Source organism: Mobula hypostoma, chromosome 15 (genome assembly GCF_963921235.1).
Source record: "Mobula hypostoma chromosome 15, sMobHyp1.1, whole genome shotgun sequence".
Classification (NCBI taxonomy): domain Eukaryota; kingdom Metazoa; phylum Chordata; class Chondrichthyes; order Myliobatiformes; family Myliobatidae; genus Mobula; species Mobula hypostoma.
In genome coordinates, this window is record NC_086111.1 from 24688481 (window position 1) to 24707906 (window position 19426).

Sequence of the window (19426 nt, forward strand, 5' to 3'; positions counted from 1 at the left end):
ATTTATAATTTGCTCAATTTTTCTTCTATTGCACATTGGTTGTTTGTCAGTCTTTAGCATATATAGTTCTTTCATAAATTCTATTATGTTTCTTTACTTTCCTGTAAATGGCGATGGGAAAGTCAATTTCAAGGAAAAATATACAGATATAAACACTCAGTGGCAAGTTTATAAGGTACAGGAGTGGAAGCTGGTGTGGTCTCTGCTGCTGTAGCTCATTCACTTCAAGGTTCAGCACATTGTCTATTCAAATATGTTGTAACACGTGGTAATTTGAGTTACTGTCACCTTCCCGTCAGGTTGGACTGGTCTGGCCATTCTCCTGTGATCTTTCTCATTAACAAGGCATTTATACCCACAGAACTGGATAGGTTTTTTTGTTTTTTCACAACCATTCTCTGTGAACTCTGGGGACTGCTGTGTATGAAAATTCCAAGAGATCAGCAGTTTCTGAGATCCTCAAACCACTCCATCTGGCACCAACATCACCAGCATCACAATTCCACGGTCAAAGCCATTTTGATCATATTTCTTCCCTATTTTGATATTTGGTCTGAGCAACAACTGAACCTCTTGACCATGTCTGCGTGCTTTTATGCATTAAGTTGCTACCATATGATTGGCTGATTAGATATTTGTATTAATGAGCAAGTGTACCTAATAAAGTGGTCACTGAGTGTGCGTACTTTGATTAATAAGTTTACTTTGAACTTGTGAAAGACTATTTTTAGCCAGCTGGACAGCTTGTAGGTATGACTGTGTGGCTAAACACAGCTACAATGCCATATTCAAGTTTGCTGATGACTCTACTATCATAGGCCAAATCAAATAAAGGTGGTGATGAATCAGAATATAGGAGGGAGATTGGAAACCTGGCTGATTGGTGTCACAACAACAACCTCTTACTTAAAGTCAGCAGGACCAAGGAGCTGATTATTGACTTTAGGAGAAGGAAAGCAGAGGTCCATGAGCCAGTCCTCGTCAGAGAACCAGAGGTGGAGAAGATCAGGAACTTTAAACTCCTCAGTTTTATCATTTCAGAGGACCTGTTCTGGGTCCAGCATTAAATTGCAATTATGAAAAAAGCACGGCAATGCCTCTAATTTCTTATGAGTTTACAAAGATTCAGCGTGACATCTAAAACTTCTAGATGTGTAGTGGAGAGTATACTGATTGACTGCATCACAGCCTGGTATGGAAATACCAATGCCCTTGAACCGAAAATCCTACAAAAAGTGGTGGAATACAGCCCAGTCCATCACAGCTAAAGCCCTCCACACCATTGAGCACATCTACATGAAGAGTGGTCACGTTTAAGTAGCATCCATCATCAGGGACTCCTACCACCCAGGTCATGCTCCCTTCTCACTGCTGCCATCAGGAAGAAGGTACCGGAGTTTTGGGACTCACACCACCAGGTTCAGAAACAGTTATCACCCCTCAGTCATCAGGCTCCTGAATCGAAGGGGATAACTTCACTTGCCCATCACCAAAATGTTCCCACAACCTGTGGACTCGCTTTGAAGGACTCATCATCTCATGTTCGTGATATTTATTGCTTATTTATTTCTTATTATTATTTCTTTTTTTGTTTTTGTATTTGCACAGTTTGTTGTTTTTTGCACTCTGGTTGGCCAGTTGGTGTGGTCTTTCATTGATTCTATTATTCCATTGTGGATTTATTGAGTATGCTTGCAAGAAAATGAATCTCAGGGTTGTATATGGTGATATATATGCACTTTGATAACAAATTTACTTAGGACTTTGTCACATGATTTGAAGCTATGCCCTGTAGCTGTCCAGGTGAAGGACAATTTGTGATCCCTGATCATAGTTGATTGGATCATAAAGTGCAAGGTTGCTAGTGACTGAGGTTCCCACCTGCGACGGCTATGGGCACCCAGCTACCAGGAAGGGCAGTATGCCTGACGCAGACACTGCTTAATGCAGAAAAAAAACCTATAAACTGGTTCCTATAGTGTTCTTAGGTATTTGAATGCTAGTCAAAAGTTCCCCGACCCCCTGTACTAAATGGCAAATTTCACTCCCACCTCACTGAAACAAAAAGCTTTTCTGAAACTTATTGCCAATTGTTTAATGTTGAATTTGCATGAAAATATTTTTGAAGGTCTATAAAAAGACATTGAAAAGTGCGTAATTGTTAATTGGCCAGTGTGATCTTTAGCTTACTGAATTGGTAATATTTTTTCCCTGAACTGAATGCATTAATCTCACCTCTCACTAGACTTCTTTCTACAGTTGATCTAACCTTTCAGCTTGAAGTTTTTATTCTTGTCATTTGTGACCACCTTTCAGTTTGAGACTGGGGGAGGGTGTGTGGGATAAGGAGGAGAAGAAAAACTAAGTGAAACCCGTGTGTTTTCAGTTTCTCATGCCTACAATTGACGGCCCTGGTTAAATTGGTGACAGTCGAGGAAGTCACACCCTGCCTACCTTTTGCAGTTATGTATCTTTGCTGTGCTGCTGACGGATGTCTCACCATTGGAATGTTTTTTTAAAGTTACATATTGTTTGTGACATGTAGACATCACTGGCATGGCATTATTTATGCCCAACACAGTGGAGGTGGTGAGCCTCTTGATTCTCTGCAGGTTTCCTACAGTGGTGGTTGATAGGGATTCTGGTTATTGACTTGGTATTGTGCACCATGAGCAACCTCTTTATAGGAATTATTTTATGGAGTCACAGCACATGGAAATAGGCCCTTCAACTCAACCAATCCATACTGACCAGTATGCCTTTTGAAGCTAGTTTGCTTGTATTCGGACTACATACCTCCAAACCTGCCTGTATTTGGACTTACCCCTCCAAACCTTTCCAATCTAATCTCTGTCCAAGTAACTTTTAAGTTATCTATACCCACCTCAACCACTTCCTTTTGCAGATCATTCCATATATTGACCAGCCTCTGGGTGAAAACAGTCCCTTGGCTTCCTATTAAATCTCACCTCTCTCAGCTTAAACCTATACCCTCTATTTCTTCATTCCCAACAGAAGACTGTGTGCATTTGCCCTGTCTCTACCTCTCATGGTCTTATACACCTCTATGATCATCCCTAACTCTCCTGCATGCCAAGGAATGTTCAACCTGTCTCTGTAATCCAGTCCCTTAAGTTCACGCAACATTCTCGTAAATCTTTTCTGCACTTATCTATTATTTCTTCCACCACCAGCCCCCCCCCCCAATCCAATGCCACCTATCTCTCCTCTTCAGCCATCATTTCTTTTGGATACTTTGTCCCACTAATAACCTCTGAACATTTGGGCACCCACTGCCTACCATGCCCAACAGGGCAGCATGTACCCGGATGGTGTATGTCAGTAGATGGTATTGTTGTGTTTAATACCTGCTACCACATACACACTTCCCAAAAGGGTTTGTTAGATCAGAAAAAGAAACCATGGCTAATTTCTGCTGCGCCACTCTCAATATTTCTGCCAGCTGAGCACATCCAGGAGCTGAGGTCCAGAGCTGGCCTTCTTTCAGTAACTTACTGCCACACCCACTGGTATCTGACTGCTCTTCTCCTCTGGAGAGCTGCATTATAACTTTCAGTAAATTTAATCAAACTATATATTTGTAATAAATTGGTCAATGGAGCACATGCATATGATATCCCTAAATTTCTGCGAGAAATTTGAATGAGCTGATTTTTGCTTTGTTCACTGTGACTAACAAAATGGTAGTAATTTTAAAATAACAGATTTTCTTCTTCAACCTGTCAAAGTTCTTTTCATTTACCCTATTTCTTGATGCAAACTGTGAAATTTCAGTGTTGACATAATTTAAGGTCAGAATGATTCCTTCCATCCCAAATTTTAGAATGTGGGTGGCTGGGGGAGAGGGGTGGGAGTGACAGTCGGCCATTACGGGATAGAATAGATGTTGGGAAGTGAGTATTACATTGCAAAACAGCTAAACTCTTTGTCTTTTTCTAAGTAATTGTTGAGTTACTGGAAATAAATTAGACCCATGTTTTAAAGAAGGTTCCTCTATGATCAAGCATCAGACAAGCTGAGCAACTGTGGTAGCTGCCAACTAATCCCACGCTGTGGAGTGAAAAACAGCCTGGTTAACCCGCCCCCACATCTGTAAACATATGTTGTGTTCTGGGGATTTTTCCAGCTTTTTTTCTCTACCACGTAGCAGCTCACCCAAGCCTGGAAATGTGGTGAGCCAACTTCCTCCTGTGGTTTTTCTTTGGTCTTTTAGCAAAGTCATCTGCTGCCGGGAAAGGGGAGGGTTGTCTACTGGTTTTTAATCACTCTGCTCAGGCTTACAGGCAGAGAGAGTAGGAGGGCTTAATCAGACAGCACACAATAACATTGGTATGTGGGAGTTCAAAAGGGTGTCTGCATCCTGGTGTGCTTGTCCCTATATGTTTAGTGCTCAGAAATTAGCTTGGCAAAAATGCTGCTTCTGAGACATTCTGATCACATGACTTGTGTCTCTACTTTTCAACGATCAATATGTGTTTCACAATTATTGCTCTCTAAAGGCATTTAAACTCAAGCTGAAAACATGAAACTGCAAATCTAGTTTTCCTTATGAGAGAGCCACTTGCCCTCTGTCCATATTTTTTCTCCCCTTCCCAGTCTTGGAGCTAAACTTGACATTACTAAAGTTTGAGATGTCACTTAATCTGCACACCCTGCCCATTTACCTTCCCCCTTACTTGGCTTCACCTATCACCTTCCAAGCTTGTATTCTTCCTTTATCTCCACCACCTTATTCTGACTTCTTCCTCTGAAGGGTTTCTGCCTAAAACATCGTTTGTTTATTCTCATCCATAGATGCTGCCTGACCTGCTGTGTTCCTCCAGTACTTGTTGCTCTGGATTTCCAGCATCTGCAGAATTTTTTTGCTTAAAGTTAGAGACTGTGTATTGGATTAGTATCATATTGCAGTTCCATTGTGCTTTCATCTCTGCTCCTAATGGTTTTCAATTGATTTAGAACTTTTGGTCTGCATTTTTAATTTCATCTCTTATGACACAAACCGTTCAACAACTAAATCACGAGCAAATAACACTCAACCATGTGAATGTGGAACAAATAGTGAATTCTATCTGGAACAAGAGTCCTTTAATAAAACTCCCATTTGCACTAGGTAAAACTATAAAATCAAGCCTCTGGACTTGAATAACATTAATACCTCCAAATTGCAAATACTTTTTACAGACTAAAATATTGTCAATTGTATAAATGTGAAATTAAAGCAGAAAATGCTGAAAATACTCAGTTAATCAGTCAGCTTTTGCAGAAAAAGTTAAGATTTCAAGTTAATGATCTTTTATCATAATTCAAAGGTTTCAGAAATGCTGTGATGGGAGGTGACAAAAGTGCAAATGGGAAATCTCTCTGATCCGGTGAATTGATTTAAGCAGCAGAAATTGTGTGTCATTCCTAGTTTGTAGTGGCAGCACATTGTACCATTCTGCTGAAATTCATTCCATTGAAATTGAAGAGCAAAAGTTGGACCATTTCCATTTGAGGGCTTTGATTACAAACCTTAATCAGGGACAAAAGTGGGTCATATCACAAACAACGATGACCAAATAACCCTTATCAAGTCTGATCGATGCATTATAGAAAGCATCCTGTCTGGATGCATCACAGCTTTGACTACAAACCTTAGCTTGGTATGACGGCTGCTCTGCCCGTGACCACAAGAACCTGTAGAGAGTTGTGGACATAGCTCAGCGCATCATGAAAACCAGCTCCTCCTCTATGGATTCTGTCTATACTTCTCACTGCCTCAGTAAAGCAGCCGACATAACTAAAGAACCCACCCAGCCCGGGCATTCCTTCTTCATCCCTCTCCCATTCGGTAGAAGATACAAAAGTCCGGCTCAAAGACAACTTCTACTCTACTGTTATAAGACTATTAAATAGTTCCCTAGTACAATAAGTTGGATCCTTGACCTCACAATCTACCTCATTATTGTCCTGCATCTTCCTTTAACTTGTGCTGCGCTCGTTCAGTAATTGTTACATTTAATTTGGCACTGTTATTGTTTGACCTTGTTCTGCTTCAATGCACTGTGTGATGATCTGATCTGTATGAGCAGTATGGAAGGTAACCTTTTCACTGTACCTCAGTGTGTATGATAGCAATCAAACCATTCCAATTCCAAAAATTGGAAATATGGCTTGTTGCCAATATCACTGTAGGCTTCTTGTTATTGGCTGAGTCCACAAGTTTGCTCCACAGGATTGTATACACCTATCATAGAATCATGTAGCTCAGCGACAGGTCCTTTGGCCCATCTATTCTAATCCCATTTGCCTGCAATTAAGCCCGCAGCCTTCCATGCCTTTCCCATCTTTCTATCCCAAAAGTTCAATTAGAATCTGCCTCTACCAGCCCCTCTGGCAGATTGTTCCAGATAACAGCCATACTCAAACTTGCCTGTCAGATCCAACCCTCTCACCTCAAACCTGTGTCATCTAGTCTTGGACTCTCCTGCCCCGGGGAAGATACCTCTTCAGTTTATAAACTTTCTACATTATTGCAGTATATAAAATGAAAGTAGTTTATTATGATATTAGAGCTCTCTCATTTCCCCCCCCCCAAATAAGTGAAGCCCTCTATTCCAGGCAACATTTTGGTAAACCTTTTCTGCACTCTATTTGTTGCTACCACATCTCTCCTGTAGTGTGGTAACCAGAATTGTACAACAGTGCTCCAAATGTGATCAAATCAATGTTTTATACAACTGCAATGTGACATCTCAACTCTTGTACTCAATGCCTTGGCCTGTAAGGGCAAACATTTCAAATGGTTTAATCTGATCTACCTGCGAGGTGGGGACTTAGTGTTAACCAGTGAATTGAACAAGGCAGTAAAGAATTAATTTTATGAGGGAATCTTAACATTTTCTCTCTATGCTTCTGGGGTTTAGGATGCATGGTTCATCAATGCAAATAGGTTGCTGTTCTCGCAAACACGAGGAAATCTGAAGATGCTGGAAATTCAAGCAACACACACAAAATGCTGGTGTACGCAGCAGGCCAGGCAGCATCTATAGGAAGAGGTACAGTCGACGTTTCGGGCCGAGACCCTTTGTCAGGACTAACTGAAAGAAGAGATAGTAGGAGATTTGAAAGTGGGAGGGGGAGATCTGAAATGATAGAAGACTGGAGGGGGAGGGATGGAGCTAAGAGCTGGAAAGTAGATTGGCAAAAGGGATACAAGGCTGGAGAAGGGAGATCTAGGGAGAAAGAAAGGGGGAGGGGAGCCCAGAGGAAGATGGAGAGCAGGCAAGAGGTTATAGTGAGAGGGACAGAGGGAGAAAAAGAGAGAGAGAGAAAAAGGGAAAAATAAATAAATAAATAAATAAATAAATAAATAAGGGATGGAGTAAGAAGGGGAGGAGGGGCATTAACGAAAGTTAGAGAAGTCAATGTTCAGGAGGCTACATTGACTTCTTTAATTTCCGTTATTGCCCCTCCTCCCCTTCTTGCCCCATCTTTTTATTTGTTTATTATTTTTAATTTTTGTCCCTTTTTCTCGCTCTCTTTTTTCTCCCTCTGTCCCTCTCACTATAACCTCTTGCCTGCTCTCCATCTTCCTCTGGGCTCCCCTCCCCCTTTCTTTCTCCCTAGGTCTCCCTTCTCCAGCCTTGTATCCCTTTTGCCAATCTACTTTCCAGCTCTTAGCTCCATCCCTCCCCCTCCAGTCTTCTATCATTTCAGATCTCCCCCTCCCCCTCCCACTTTCAAATCTCCTACTAACTCTTCTTTCTGTTAGTCCTGACGAAGGGTCTGGGTCCGAAATGTCGACTGTACCTCTTCCTATAGATGCTGCCTGGCCTGCTGCGTTCACCAGCATTTTGTGGGAGGTTGCTGTTCTGGCTGCACATGATAGGCTGAGGTTGGATACCACATCCCGTGACAACAATGTGGGATCTGTAGTGTATATTTTTGTCTTTACATGGAGACAAGTATTGCTGATTGAATTAAGAGAGTCCTGTCTTAATTATTGTTCCTTAGAATTAGTAGATGAAAAACCTTGTGGCTTTGAGTCGAATTATGTGATATGAATTTATTTCATAGCCCCTTCGTCCTCAGAAATGTTGACAAAGTTACTGAACAATGATGCCAAAAAAATTTCAGTAGCTTTAAGTGCCAATAAAATTTTCTGCATACTAGGCATTTTGGAGAGGTCACTGATGGCTGTACTCTGGTTTGTTAATCCTTTTGTATGGTAATCCTGAGAGTAGTTAAGGGTGTGTATATTGGTATATGTGATTTTTAAAAAGGAGCCAAGTGTGCTTTATTGTGCATTTATAATATTGAATGTTGTTGCTGCTGTCATCTTGTAATATATGTTACATTAGATGTGTTGTGGTTGTTTTCCCCATGACTTAACAAGACAACATTGGTGAAAGTTTCCAACCTTTTCACGAAATTCTTGACTCAAAAATATAGAAATATGAAATATGGATAAAATGGGAAATATCACAGTGGTGCTAGATTTCCACATCCATTGACACAGATGTGCAGCTGTCATCTGTGCTATTGCTGTCATCTATTGATATTCATAGGACATCTTTTTAGAAGTTTTTTGGACATCTTGTACACTGAAATTCAGCTGTCAGTATCTGAGCTGCATTGCAACCCTCTTGGAGATAAAGGTGGAATTAATTTCCAGTGGCTGTTGGACAGAATTTGATATACAGGGAGTTTTAGGGTCATCTAAAGTTGTGTAAACAGCACAAAATACTTTTGTATTTGCTCTGTTGATGCAATAGAGGGTGTTGACTTTGCTGGAACCAGTTCCTAGCCAGTCTGCAAAGACTGCCAGTGATCTGGTAAACACCTGTTATTCCAAGCTGCATAATATGATGGGAAGTAATTTTCTTCCCATTTCCAGAATAGATCAAGCTGTGTTACGTGGTCAAAAATGTTGCTCTCACTCGGTCTCACACTTTGGCTAGAGTTTAGGGCACTCATTGAGCCACCAGATTAGTCACTCAAAGGCCTGCACTAACAATCCAGACAGGCAAGTTCAAATCCCACCATGGCAGCTGTGGAATGTAAATTCACCTCATAATCTGGAACAAGAAATGACTAATCATTAGTAGAATTGCCTACTTGTCGCCAAAACCCATTGAGTTCACTAATGTATTTCAGGTTTGCATGACTTCAGACCTGAAATAGTGTCTCTTGACTCTCAACTGCCCTCAGAACTGCCTTACAAGCCACTCAGCTTTACCATAACACTCGAATGAATCAGGAAAAAAAAGAGACAAATCTGTAAAGATCTCCTAGCATCAATCTAGATGCTGAATCTGGTTACTCTCCGTCAAGTCCACACACCATCCTGACTTGCTGTGTTGGCACGGGGGGGGGGGGTGCGTCATGGCGACGGTTGTCGGCCCCCAGCGCATCCCTGGGCTGTGTCGATCATCGGCGTGGGTGACGCATATCACTTTTTTTTGAACGTGACAAATAAATCTAAACTTTAATCTTTTAGTTACTGGGTGTGCTTAGTGGAGGTTGATCATTTCTTGATTAGTAAGGGCATCAAATGTTACAGGAAGCAGACAGAAGAATGGTGTTGAAAGGGATGATAAATTGGCCATGATAGTATGGCAGAGCAAACTCAATGGGCTGAATAGCCTAATTCTGCTCCTATGTCTTATTTACTTGTGGAAATGCAGAGCAGTTCCTTCATCATCATTGGGTCTCCCTTCTCAACAGCATGGTGGGAGTACCTGCACCAGCAGGACTGCTAAAATTTAAGAGGCTTTCTCACACCTTTCCTTTAAGGCAGTTGAGGAATGTCAATAATTATTGGCCTTGCTGATGACTGTCAGATCATTCAAAAAAAATGAGAGAAATTTGTGAAAGGTTAACGTGTTGATCAGCCTCTCTCAATAACCAGTGAATGATCTGCAGCTACTTTGTGGGAAGATTCCTGGTGAGTATACGTGGCAGGGTTTATCGGCACAAGACCTTCCTTGAGACTATGAACAGAGCCACCCAGGCTCACCCTGTTTTAAAAACAGGAAGCTGCAAGGGATTTGGGCCCAGCACAAGCTGCGAGGAAGTGAGAATGTACGATGGTAAATCTTGCTTTAAGAAAGGCAAGGCATCCCACCAGCATTACGTTACTTATTAATAGGTGTTTGATCAGGTAGATTAAGCAAATCCACTCATTGTTCATTGTATTTGCTTACTGTTTTTAATATAAACATCTTAAAATTCATATCGAATCTAGCCTTGCTGATTATTTCCTCGGTAGGTTTGTGAGTGAAACACAATAGATAGTGGGTTAGGTAGAACGTTGCTTCTGCAGGCATGAAATACAAGCAGAAGTCAACAAAACCAACTTTTGGAAACGGGGAATAACGCACAAGTGCCACTATGGTTTATCTCGTGCAAGAGCTGAGTAATTTCCACCTTATTGTATTCTGTACATCTATCAAAGGTGTAATAATGTCGCAGTCACCCAAGGTATTTGTCATATCAGTAGGTTCTGAGCAGAATGAGTCAATCTTGCGTATCACCCCATTTTTTTCGTGATTTTAAATAAACCAAATTTAATTTTGGTCTCCCTCAAATTGTATATTGTTGGTACTGTATTAAAATCAAAGTATCAACAGTTAAAGCTGGTTATTGCCAAAGATGAGCTGTCAGATCCCGGATTAGGAGCCCTGGCGAGATCACATCTAGAATCTTGTGTGATTTGGTATCAAGGAAGGAGGTACTTGGATGAGACTACAGCAACGGTTCATCAGATTGACCTGCAAAGGTGTATTTATTGAAGCAGAACGGATCTGTGCTCTCCTCTCGTCTGTCATGGACCCCCTCTTATCTTCTTATTACCTCGATGAAGCATTCAACATAATCAAGATCCCTCCCACTCTGGACATTCTTTCTTCTCTTCCTTCCTACTGGGCGGAAGATATAAAAGCCTGAAAGCAAATACTACTAGGCTCAAGGACAGCTTCTATCCCACTGTCAGTTATAAGGTGACTGAATGGACCACTTGTATGATAAACTTGATCTCTTGACTTTGCAATCTACCTCATCATGGCCTTGCATCATATTTTCTACCTGCACTACACTTCCTTTGTGACTGTTAACTTCATTCTGTTATTGTTTTTCCCACTTTCCTACTTTGGTGTATTGATGTGATGAAGTGATCTGTATGGATGGCAGGCAAGACAATGTGTTTCACTTTACCTTGGTTCATGTGACAATGATGAACCGGTTTATCAATCTTTAGACGAATGTGAAGTAAATGTCAGAAATGTATAGTCTTCAGGGGCTTGTTTCTTTAGATGTAGGGATAAGGTTTCTCCTGGTTGAAGTGTCCAGACCAGAGGGTCACATCTCAAAACAAGGGAAAGTGTGTTGGGGCACAATTAAGGAGAGTTTCACCTGAAGGGAAGCACATCTTTGGAACGTCCTGGCCAAGAAGTTTGTGGAGACTCAGTTACTGAGTATATTCCAGGCATATCATGGAAGATTTTTGGATAATAAAGGAATTGAGGAATATGGTACTGAGACAACAGATCTACCATGGCTCTGTTGAATGCTAGGAGCAGCATTGAGGGGCCAAGCAGCCTATTCCTGTTTCCATTGCCCACATTGTTAGTACAGGACTGGAAGTATGCGAGGTGGTGAAAATTTTTGCAACAAGTCATCAGCTTTGATTAGTGAATGGGATGCAGGAAAATAGTAATGATGACAGCAGCATAAAGGGGAAAATATGTTCAGAAAAGGCAAGAGCAGAAATAGACCCACAAGCTGTTCTTTTGTACTTTTTGAGCATTCATCCCTTTTAGACTTGCAGGAGTCCAGGATGAGCTCAGTTGTGGCTCTTTTAAATTCATTCAATTCCAGAGAGAGACACCCAAAGTGAAATTGCCCTCATCCCAAGGAGATAACTCTGGGAGCCTTGTAGGAGAGTTACCAAATGAGAAGCAATTGGAGCAAGTGTGAAAAGTCTGGTGAGAGAAAAAGAAACTGTGAGGAGTGACTTTGAGGAGGGCAGAAGCTGAGAGTTGAAATCACAAATGTCTAGTCAGCTGAAGGCATGACTTATCTCACATTGTTCTGTCATCACCCCTAGCTCTTTGGCATCCTATATCTGCACAACCCCCTCTAGTATTTCCTCTTCATCCCCAATGCTGGCACCCCACCAACTCCAGCCCATCCCCTCCCCTGCACCTCTTCTCCAGCACTTCTTCCTGTCACCTTTCCCCTCTCCCGTGCCCCCACACCTCTACCGTACCCCCACCAACGTCTTTCCTCTCCCTTGCCAACCAATCTCTCTTCTGTTATACATTTGAATTTGCAGTGTGCTTTGAGGATTTTGACATGTGTTAGTCTTCCAGGAAGCTTGCGGTAATTTTTTTTGGAATCGTATGAATACATTACTTTCCTATCCCTGCATTGCCATCTTCCTGCAAAGTTTCAAGGAATGATACCACAATAAAGACACAGCAGATCTCTGACCATTTATCTGGTCTAACACTGTACCTCTTGGTTCCCAGAAGCTTTACCTCCAGAGTTTAAAATGTTAAATCATGACCGGAATAAAAAAAGACACATCTATCAAGAGATAACTTGTGTTTTTTGGCAAGCAGCATGACACTGGAGGAGGTTTGGCTGATGTCACTGATTATGATCTAAGTTGCTGGCTTTTCCAGGTAGTATTTTGGAAAAAGTGAGGCATTTGCAGATCACCAGTCATCAAGAGGGTGTTGTTGCACTTCCTCTTCTGCATTCAAATCCTTAATTTTACTCTTCATTCCATGAAAAGCATAACGACAAACAGGAATAGTTGACTTTTATTTTAAAAATTCAATATATTTTTAAATTCCATCTCAGACTTTGGATGTTACTAGAAGATGGGCATTGTTCCCCATTAGTAGATACCCTGGAAGCTGAGGCAGCCTGTCTCATTCAGCAGCAGTAGCCTGTGATCCTACTGTTAAGTAGGGAGTTCCTGGAACTCTGTCAGCTTCCTCCTTCAGCCATTTAGCTCTAACTCCTATCACCTTCCAGATTCTCAGTTTATCCCTTCCCTTCCATCCACCTTCCCCGTCATCTGGTCTCACCTATCACCTGCAAGCTTGTACTAACCCCCCCCCCACTTCCTTATTCTGGTCCCCCCCCCCCTTGTGAAGGGCCTTGGCCTGAAACATTAACTGTTTATCCCCTCCATAGATGCTGCCTGATCTGCTGAGCTCCTCCAACATTCGTGTGTGTGTGTGTGTGTGTGTGTGTGTGTGTGTGTGTGTGTGTGTGTCACCCAGCATTTTTCAACTATTGATAGTGAAGGGTAGGAAGTGAACTTTTCGGACGATTTGGTTCAAGGTTTGCACAGCAGCTTGCACAAGGCTGGGGGCGTAGACTGGCATCTCAGTCCATGGCCGCCTCTACTGTCATGATGAGGCCACTCTCAGATTGGAGGGCCAACACCTCATATTCTGTCAGGGTAGTCTCCAACCTGATGGCATGAACATCGATTTCTCCAACTTCCAGTAATTATTACCCCCTCCCCTCCCCACCCTCTTCTTCCATTCCCCACTCTGGTGGTCCCCTTGACTCTTCTCTGCTCCTCATCTGCCTATCACTTCCTTCCCTTCTCCCACGGTCCACTCTCCTCTCATATCAGATTCTTTCATCTCCAGCCCTTTACCTTTTTCACTGACCACTTCCCAGTTTCTTACTTCATTGCCCTCCCCCTACCCACCTGGCTTCACATCATCAACTTCTAACTTGTGCCCCTTCTCCTCCCCCTGCCTTTGACTTCTTCCCTCTTCCTATCATGTCCTGAAGAAGCATCTCAGCCCAAAGCGTCAACTACCATAGATGCTGGCTGACCTGCTGAGTTCCTCCAGCATTTTGTGTGTGTTACAAGGTGCATATCCCGATTGTCTGCTGCTCCTAGCATTCTATGTGGTAAAGTCAGTGGGTCTGGGAATCTGAAATAAACAGAAAAAGTAGGAAACGCTCGGCAAATCTGTGGAAAGAGGTACAGTTAACATTTCCGGCCGAGACCCCTTATTTTCTTTTGTGCTGTGAATGTGACAACCTTACAGCATTCTAGTTCTCTCCAGTATTACAGTTAATTTACAAGCCTTCACAGTCAATATTTGTTACACCCTTTGATCCTTTCTTCTCTTTCAGGAACGGAACCTGGACTGGTTTCCCCGCATGCGTGCCATGTCGCTTGTTAGTAGTGATGCAGAGGGAGAGCAAAATGAGCTGAGGAACCTACAGGAGAAACTGGAGTCTACGATGAAGCTAGTCTCAAACTTATCCGGCCAGCTGTCAGAGCTCAAGGAGCAGGTAAACAGTGGCTTCTCGTGTTTCTCAGTGTGAGCGACCGGCAACAATTTTGCTGGCATAGAAATGCTGGATGAAACCTCTGAGACTTGGTAGAGAGTGTAAAGTCTGGAAAGTACCAACAGATGGGCTGTGCTGCCGAGTACATCCAGCATTTTCTGTTTTTATTTCAGTTTTCCTACAACTCTGGTTTTGTTTTTGGCTCGCCAATTAGAAGAGGTTTCCCTGCCTGTTTGCTTGGACTCAGCACGTCGACATCCTTCTGTAGTTCAAAAGAACATTTGATTTGCAAGCTATCTAATTTGTCTCCCAAGTACCCTACAAATCTTTCTGTCTGAGTATTTATCACACTTGAATCTGCTTCCACTAAAAATCTACAAGTTCTGGTTACAGACCTTCCAACAGTGAAAATCAATTTCTGATAATTTACTTTATCAAAATCCTTCATAATTTTGAATATTAAATCTCCCCTTAACCTTCTCCCTTCTAAGGAATGTATAAATTTCTAGGTGTCTACATAACTGTGGGGTCATTCTGCTGCTATTTCACCTGAACCTTACCATGTTGCCCAGAAGATCTTCCTTTAAATCTTCCCTTTTTAATAGCTGTGTTTCCAATTCTGTATTGAGAAGTATATTTCTACATGTTCATGTTGAAATTTGAACAGCAAGCCTATGAAGTTGGTGCCGTAAAGTTCAGAATTAGATTTATTTATCACATGTACATCAAAATGTAGAGTGAAATGTGTGGTTTGTGTTGACAACCAACCTAGGGGTGTACAGGTGATCCATTGTCAACATGGCTTGCCCACAATGCTCAGCAGAACTACACAGAACACAACAAAACAGAACAACAGCAGCAAAACAAGCCCCTTTCGTCCCTGCTACCCTCCCAAACACTCAGACGATTCCTTCCACTCCCGGACAGCCCTCCAGTCTCCAAGCTTCGGCCATCAGACTTGGCTTCCACACTTCCAATCAACCTTTGGGCTCCAGTCTTTGGTATTGACCCCCAGACCGGCCAACTGTGCAGAAGGACTGGATCGTATTGTTGCCCCCATGATGTAGGTTCTTTCAGTGATTCCATATGTCCTATTAAGACTGACTGTTGGCTCCTAAACTAAATTCTTAGTGCTTCAACAACCAAGTGTTGAATAGACCATTGTGCTGTGGTCACAGCTACTGATGGTCTTCCACATAAAGGGTTCTATTTGTAACCTCCTGATCGAGACTGAGCTGTTGCAGAAGTTATTTACTGGATGTGAAACTGCTCCATTTAACTGTCCCTTTTTCCCCCAGACACCCACCCTCTGGCCACAAGATCAAGTTCAGCCTGGTGTTTGGGTGAAGTCTGTTATTTGCATCTTTTGGCCTACAAAGCCCAGTAGGAATTGTTTAAATTTTTTTAGTTGGCAACTGTTGAGGCAGGGAAAATATTGAAAGGTTAATCTGATAAATTTCACTTGAATGGCCATGGGAGTTAATGGAGCAGAAGAGAGGTGAGGGTGAATTTCACTGGGCAGAGGGTGGTGAGCCTGTGGAATTCATTGCCACAGGCAGCTGTGGAGACCAAGTTATTGGGCATATTTAAAGCAGAGGTTGATACATACTTGATTAGTAAGGGTGTCAACAGTTATGGGAGAAGGCAGGAAAATGGGTTGAAGGGGATAATAAGTCAGCCATGATGGAATGGCAGAACAGACTCAATGGGCTGAATGGCCTAAATTTGCTTGTATATCTTATGGCTTTATGGAGCATAGCCTGTCACTTTACAGTTTTCTTCCAAAGCCATGACTGACAAATCTAAAATTGCGTGGATGAATTTTTGACTTGATTATAATTTCACAGCTATCCAGCATTCACCACGTTGAAAATATAATTAAGATGAAAAATGCGCACTTAATTCATGCTCATTTGACATCTATGGGATATTCAAAGGTACCTTCTGAGTTTAGTGTTAATGTTGCTTGTCAGTTAGTGTAACTGAGATTAACAACTCTGTTATAAATATAAAAGTCTGCCCAAGACACTTAGGAGAGCTGCTGCAGTTGTTCTTTTTTTTGGCCCTGGATCTTTCACATCCACCTCAGCAGGTGGTTGAGGTTTGGGAATTTCCAGTCTGAAAGCAATTCTCTAACAATGCAGCAGTGTCCTAATGTTACAGCCTTGTGCTACATTGAGCTTTTGGACTTCTGGACTCTTGAAGGCAGGTGGGTGTGATTCAAACTGACGCCCGGTTAAAGTGATGTGGTTCTGTTTCTCCATTGAATGAAAGGGCAAGGAAAGCAGAAATTTTCAAACAATTAAAAATCTATTCTAACACAGAGGCTGGAAACCTGAAATAAAACCAGAAAATGCTCATCAGCTGAGGTGATTGTTCCCTCTGTCCACAGGTGCTGCCTGACCTCCTGAGTACTTCTGTTCTGTTTTCATTTCAGATCACTAGCATTTGCAAATGCTGGGATCAGCTTTGTTATCATAGCTAATTATTCAATTTAACAGTGCTGCACTGCACCTGTTTCTAACTTGGTGCGATCACTTTCATTCAAGTAATTTCTATTGCAATTTCTTTCTGTTCAGTTTCCACATTTTTTTTGAAATAATACAAAACCAAATCCACTTGAGAGGAAAAAGGAAGTATTTTCATATTGACAGTCTTCACGATGCTAAAAATGGTTTCGTGCTTTCTTTCACCTGCCAAAAAATCTAGACAGAACCAAGACATTGTACCTCATGTGACATGTTAACTGCGACAGAACCTGCAGATCGGTTCCGTTTATTTTCCACCCAGACATACTTCCCTAAAAGTAATTTTATTCTTTTTGTACTGTTGAGCATTAACCCTTTGCATTCTTGCTTCTGCCTCCACACCAAGCATTGAAAATACACCATTACTGTCTTAGGATAGGGAAGAAGAAATTTTAGAAAATAAGCTCTCCTTGCAGGCTGCCCCCAGCATATCCTTGGGTGTGTTGGTTTCGTTGTACATGTGATGAACACATTCAGCAGCCACTTCATTAGGTACCTCCTGTATCTGATAAAGTAGCCACCATGTGTATATTCATGATGAGCTGCTCCTGTTGCCCGTCCAGTTCAAGATTTGGCATGTTGTGCATTCAGGGATGATAATCTGCATACCACAGTTGTAATGCATGATGATTTGAGTTTCTGATGTCTCCTATCAGCTTGAATCAACTTGGCCATTTTCCCCAGACATATCTCATAAAAAAAAAGGTGTTTACGCCCTCAGAACTACTGCTTTCTGGATGTTTTTTTCCCCCTCCTTTCCCTTAAATACAAGACAGTTGTGTGTGTAAAATCCCTGGAAATCAGCAGTTTCTGATATACTGAAACCCCCCACCCCCATCTGGTATTAACAATCATTCCAGTCAAAGTCACTTAGATCCTATTTCTTCACCGTTCTGATGTTTGGTCCGAACAAAAACTGAGCCTCTTGACCATGTCTGCATGCTTTTATGTATTGAGTTGCTGCCACATGATTGGCTGATTATATATTTGCATTAATGAGCAGGTGTACATGTGTATGTAATTAACTGGGGATTCAATGTAAATCTGAATCCAATATCCTAGTTTTTAAAAGTAAATTATTGCTGAGAGTCTGTGTTGACAAATAAGCTCACTAAATCATGTACAGGTTTCTCCCGCCATCTGAAGGTAGAGCGTTCCTATGAAACAGTTCGTAAGCCGAAATGTTGTAAAGCGAAGAAGCAATTACCATTTATATGGGAAAATTTTGTGAGCGTTCGCAGACCCAAAAATAACTTGCCAAATCATGCCAAATAATACATAAAACCTAAAATAACAGTAACATATAGTAAAAGCAGGAATTATATGATAAATACACAGCCTATATAAAGTAGAAATACTTCTCTACAACGATTGCCTGCACAGATCTCCGTAGCAAAAATCTCACGCAAGCGCTCTCGGCAGAAAATCTCACGCAAGAGCTGTTGGCATAAACGCGCTCTCCAGTCACCTTTAAACTATGAAGCTGCCAAATCTACCAAATAACACGTTAAAATACACAGCCTATATAAAGTAGAAATAATGTATGTACAGTGTAGTATCACTTACGGGAATTGGGAAGACATCGAGCACACTGATGATGGTGTGTTAGACTGAGTCGTCGCAGGCTGGGTGATGCAGTGGCCCCCACCCTCCGGGCCGCCGACCGGATACATTGCCGCAAAGCACGCAGGGGTAGCCGGGAGGCACACAGCACATTGTTAAGAAAAAAGCCGAAATAAACATGCTAATTAATTAGGTGCTGCCCAAGACATAAATGTCAGCGCAGATCAGAGGCCATTGCCGATCAACTCTATGCTGATAATAATTTGGAATTCACAGGATGGGCACTTCCTTGTTGAGTACATAGGTTAAGTTATTACCACTTCAAAGCGTCAGTTGTTCCATTAGGAAATTGGAACATTAAGCACTTTACTTAATCAATGACTACCCAATGGGTTGAAGCTAATATTGAAGAAAGTGATGTAGGTGGAAGAGCGTTTGAGGCCTTGCAAGGGAATCTAATAATTTAAGGACCACACTGGAAGTTGAACCTTGATGACCACAAGTAGGACAAGACAAGGAAAGGGAGATCTACCTGTGCGTGCAGGATTCGTGTACAAGTGAAAGGTTTCACAATCATGGAGCATGCTTTATAGATCTGCTGAAGTCCAAACCAAAGGCACTGCCCGGACCAGAATAGGAATAACAGCAATATCCTTGTGGCAAGGTTACTGGGGAGGCTTTAGGCTGATATATCAGAGTGAAGAAGGTGTTGAAAGCTAAAGAAGGAGCAGAATGAATAAACTATTTAAGTGGAGACATTAAGTTCAACTGAATTATAAAATTTTAAAAATCACCAGAAGAAAAAGTGAAAGGAATGACTTTGGGGTTTGGATCAGCATTTCTGCAGCGAGCTGCCCTTCGTATGGCAATAGAACTGACTGGAGGGTTGATTGGAAAGGACAGTGAGCTGAGAGGAGACTGAGTGTCATACTGTGGAAGTGTTAACAAGTATGATAGATTTTGAGAGACTAGACACACACAGAGTTAGAAGTTACTTTACT

General features: G+C 41.8%; 1 protein-coding gene and 1 long non-coding RNA gene across 12 annotated transcripts in view; one reads left to right on the plus strand and one right to left on the minus strand.

Annotated features, from left to right (window-relative positions):
- The window catches only part of LOC134356755 (inositol 1,4,5-trisphosphate receptor type 1), a 552079-nt gene that overhangs the window by 517171 nt on the left and 15482 nt on the right, over positions 1-19426 (plus strand). For all 9 annotated transcript variants that reach the window (XM_063067855.1, XM_063067853.1, XM_063067854.1 and 6 more), the window contains one exon: positions 14176-14337. In XM_063067855.1, the coding sequence (XP_062923925.1) occupies positions 14176-14337 (162 nt within the window). The remainder of the gene's footprint in view (positions 1-14175; positions 14338-19426) is intronic.
- LOC134356761 (uncharacterized) overlaps positions 1-19426 on the minus strand; it is an 82194-nt gene that overhangs the window by 25323 nt on the left and 37445 nt on the right. The gene's annotated exons all lie outside the window — the stretch shown is intronic.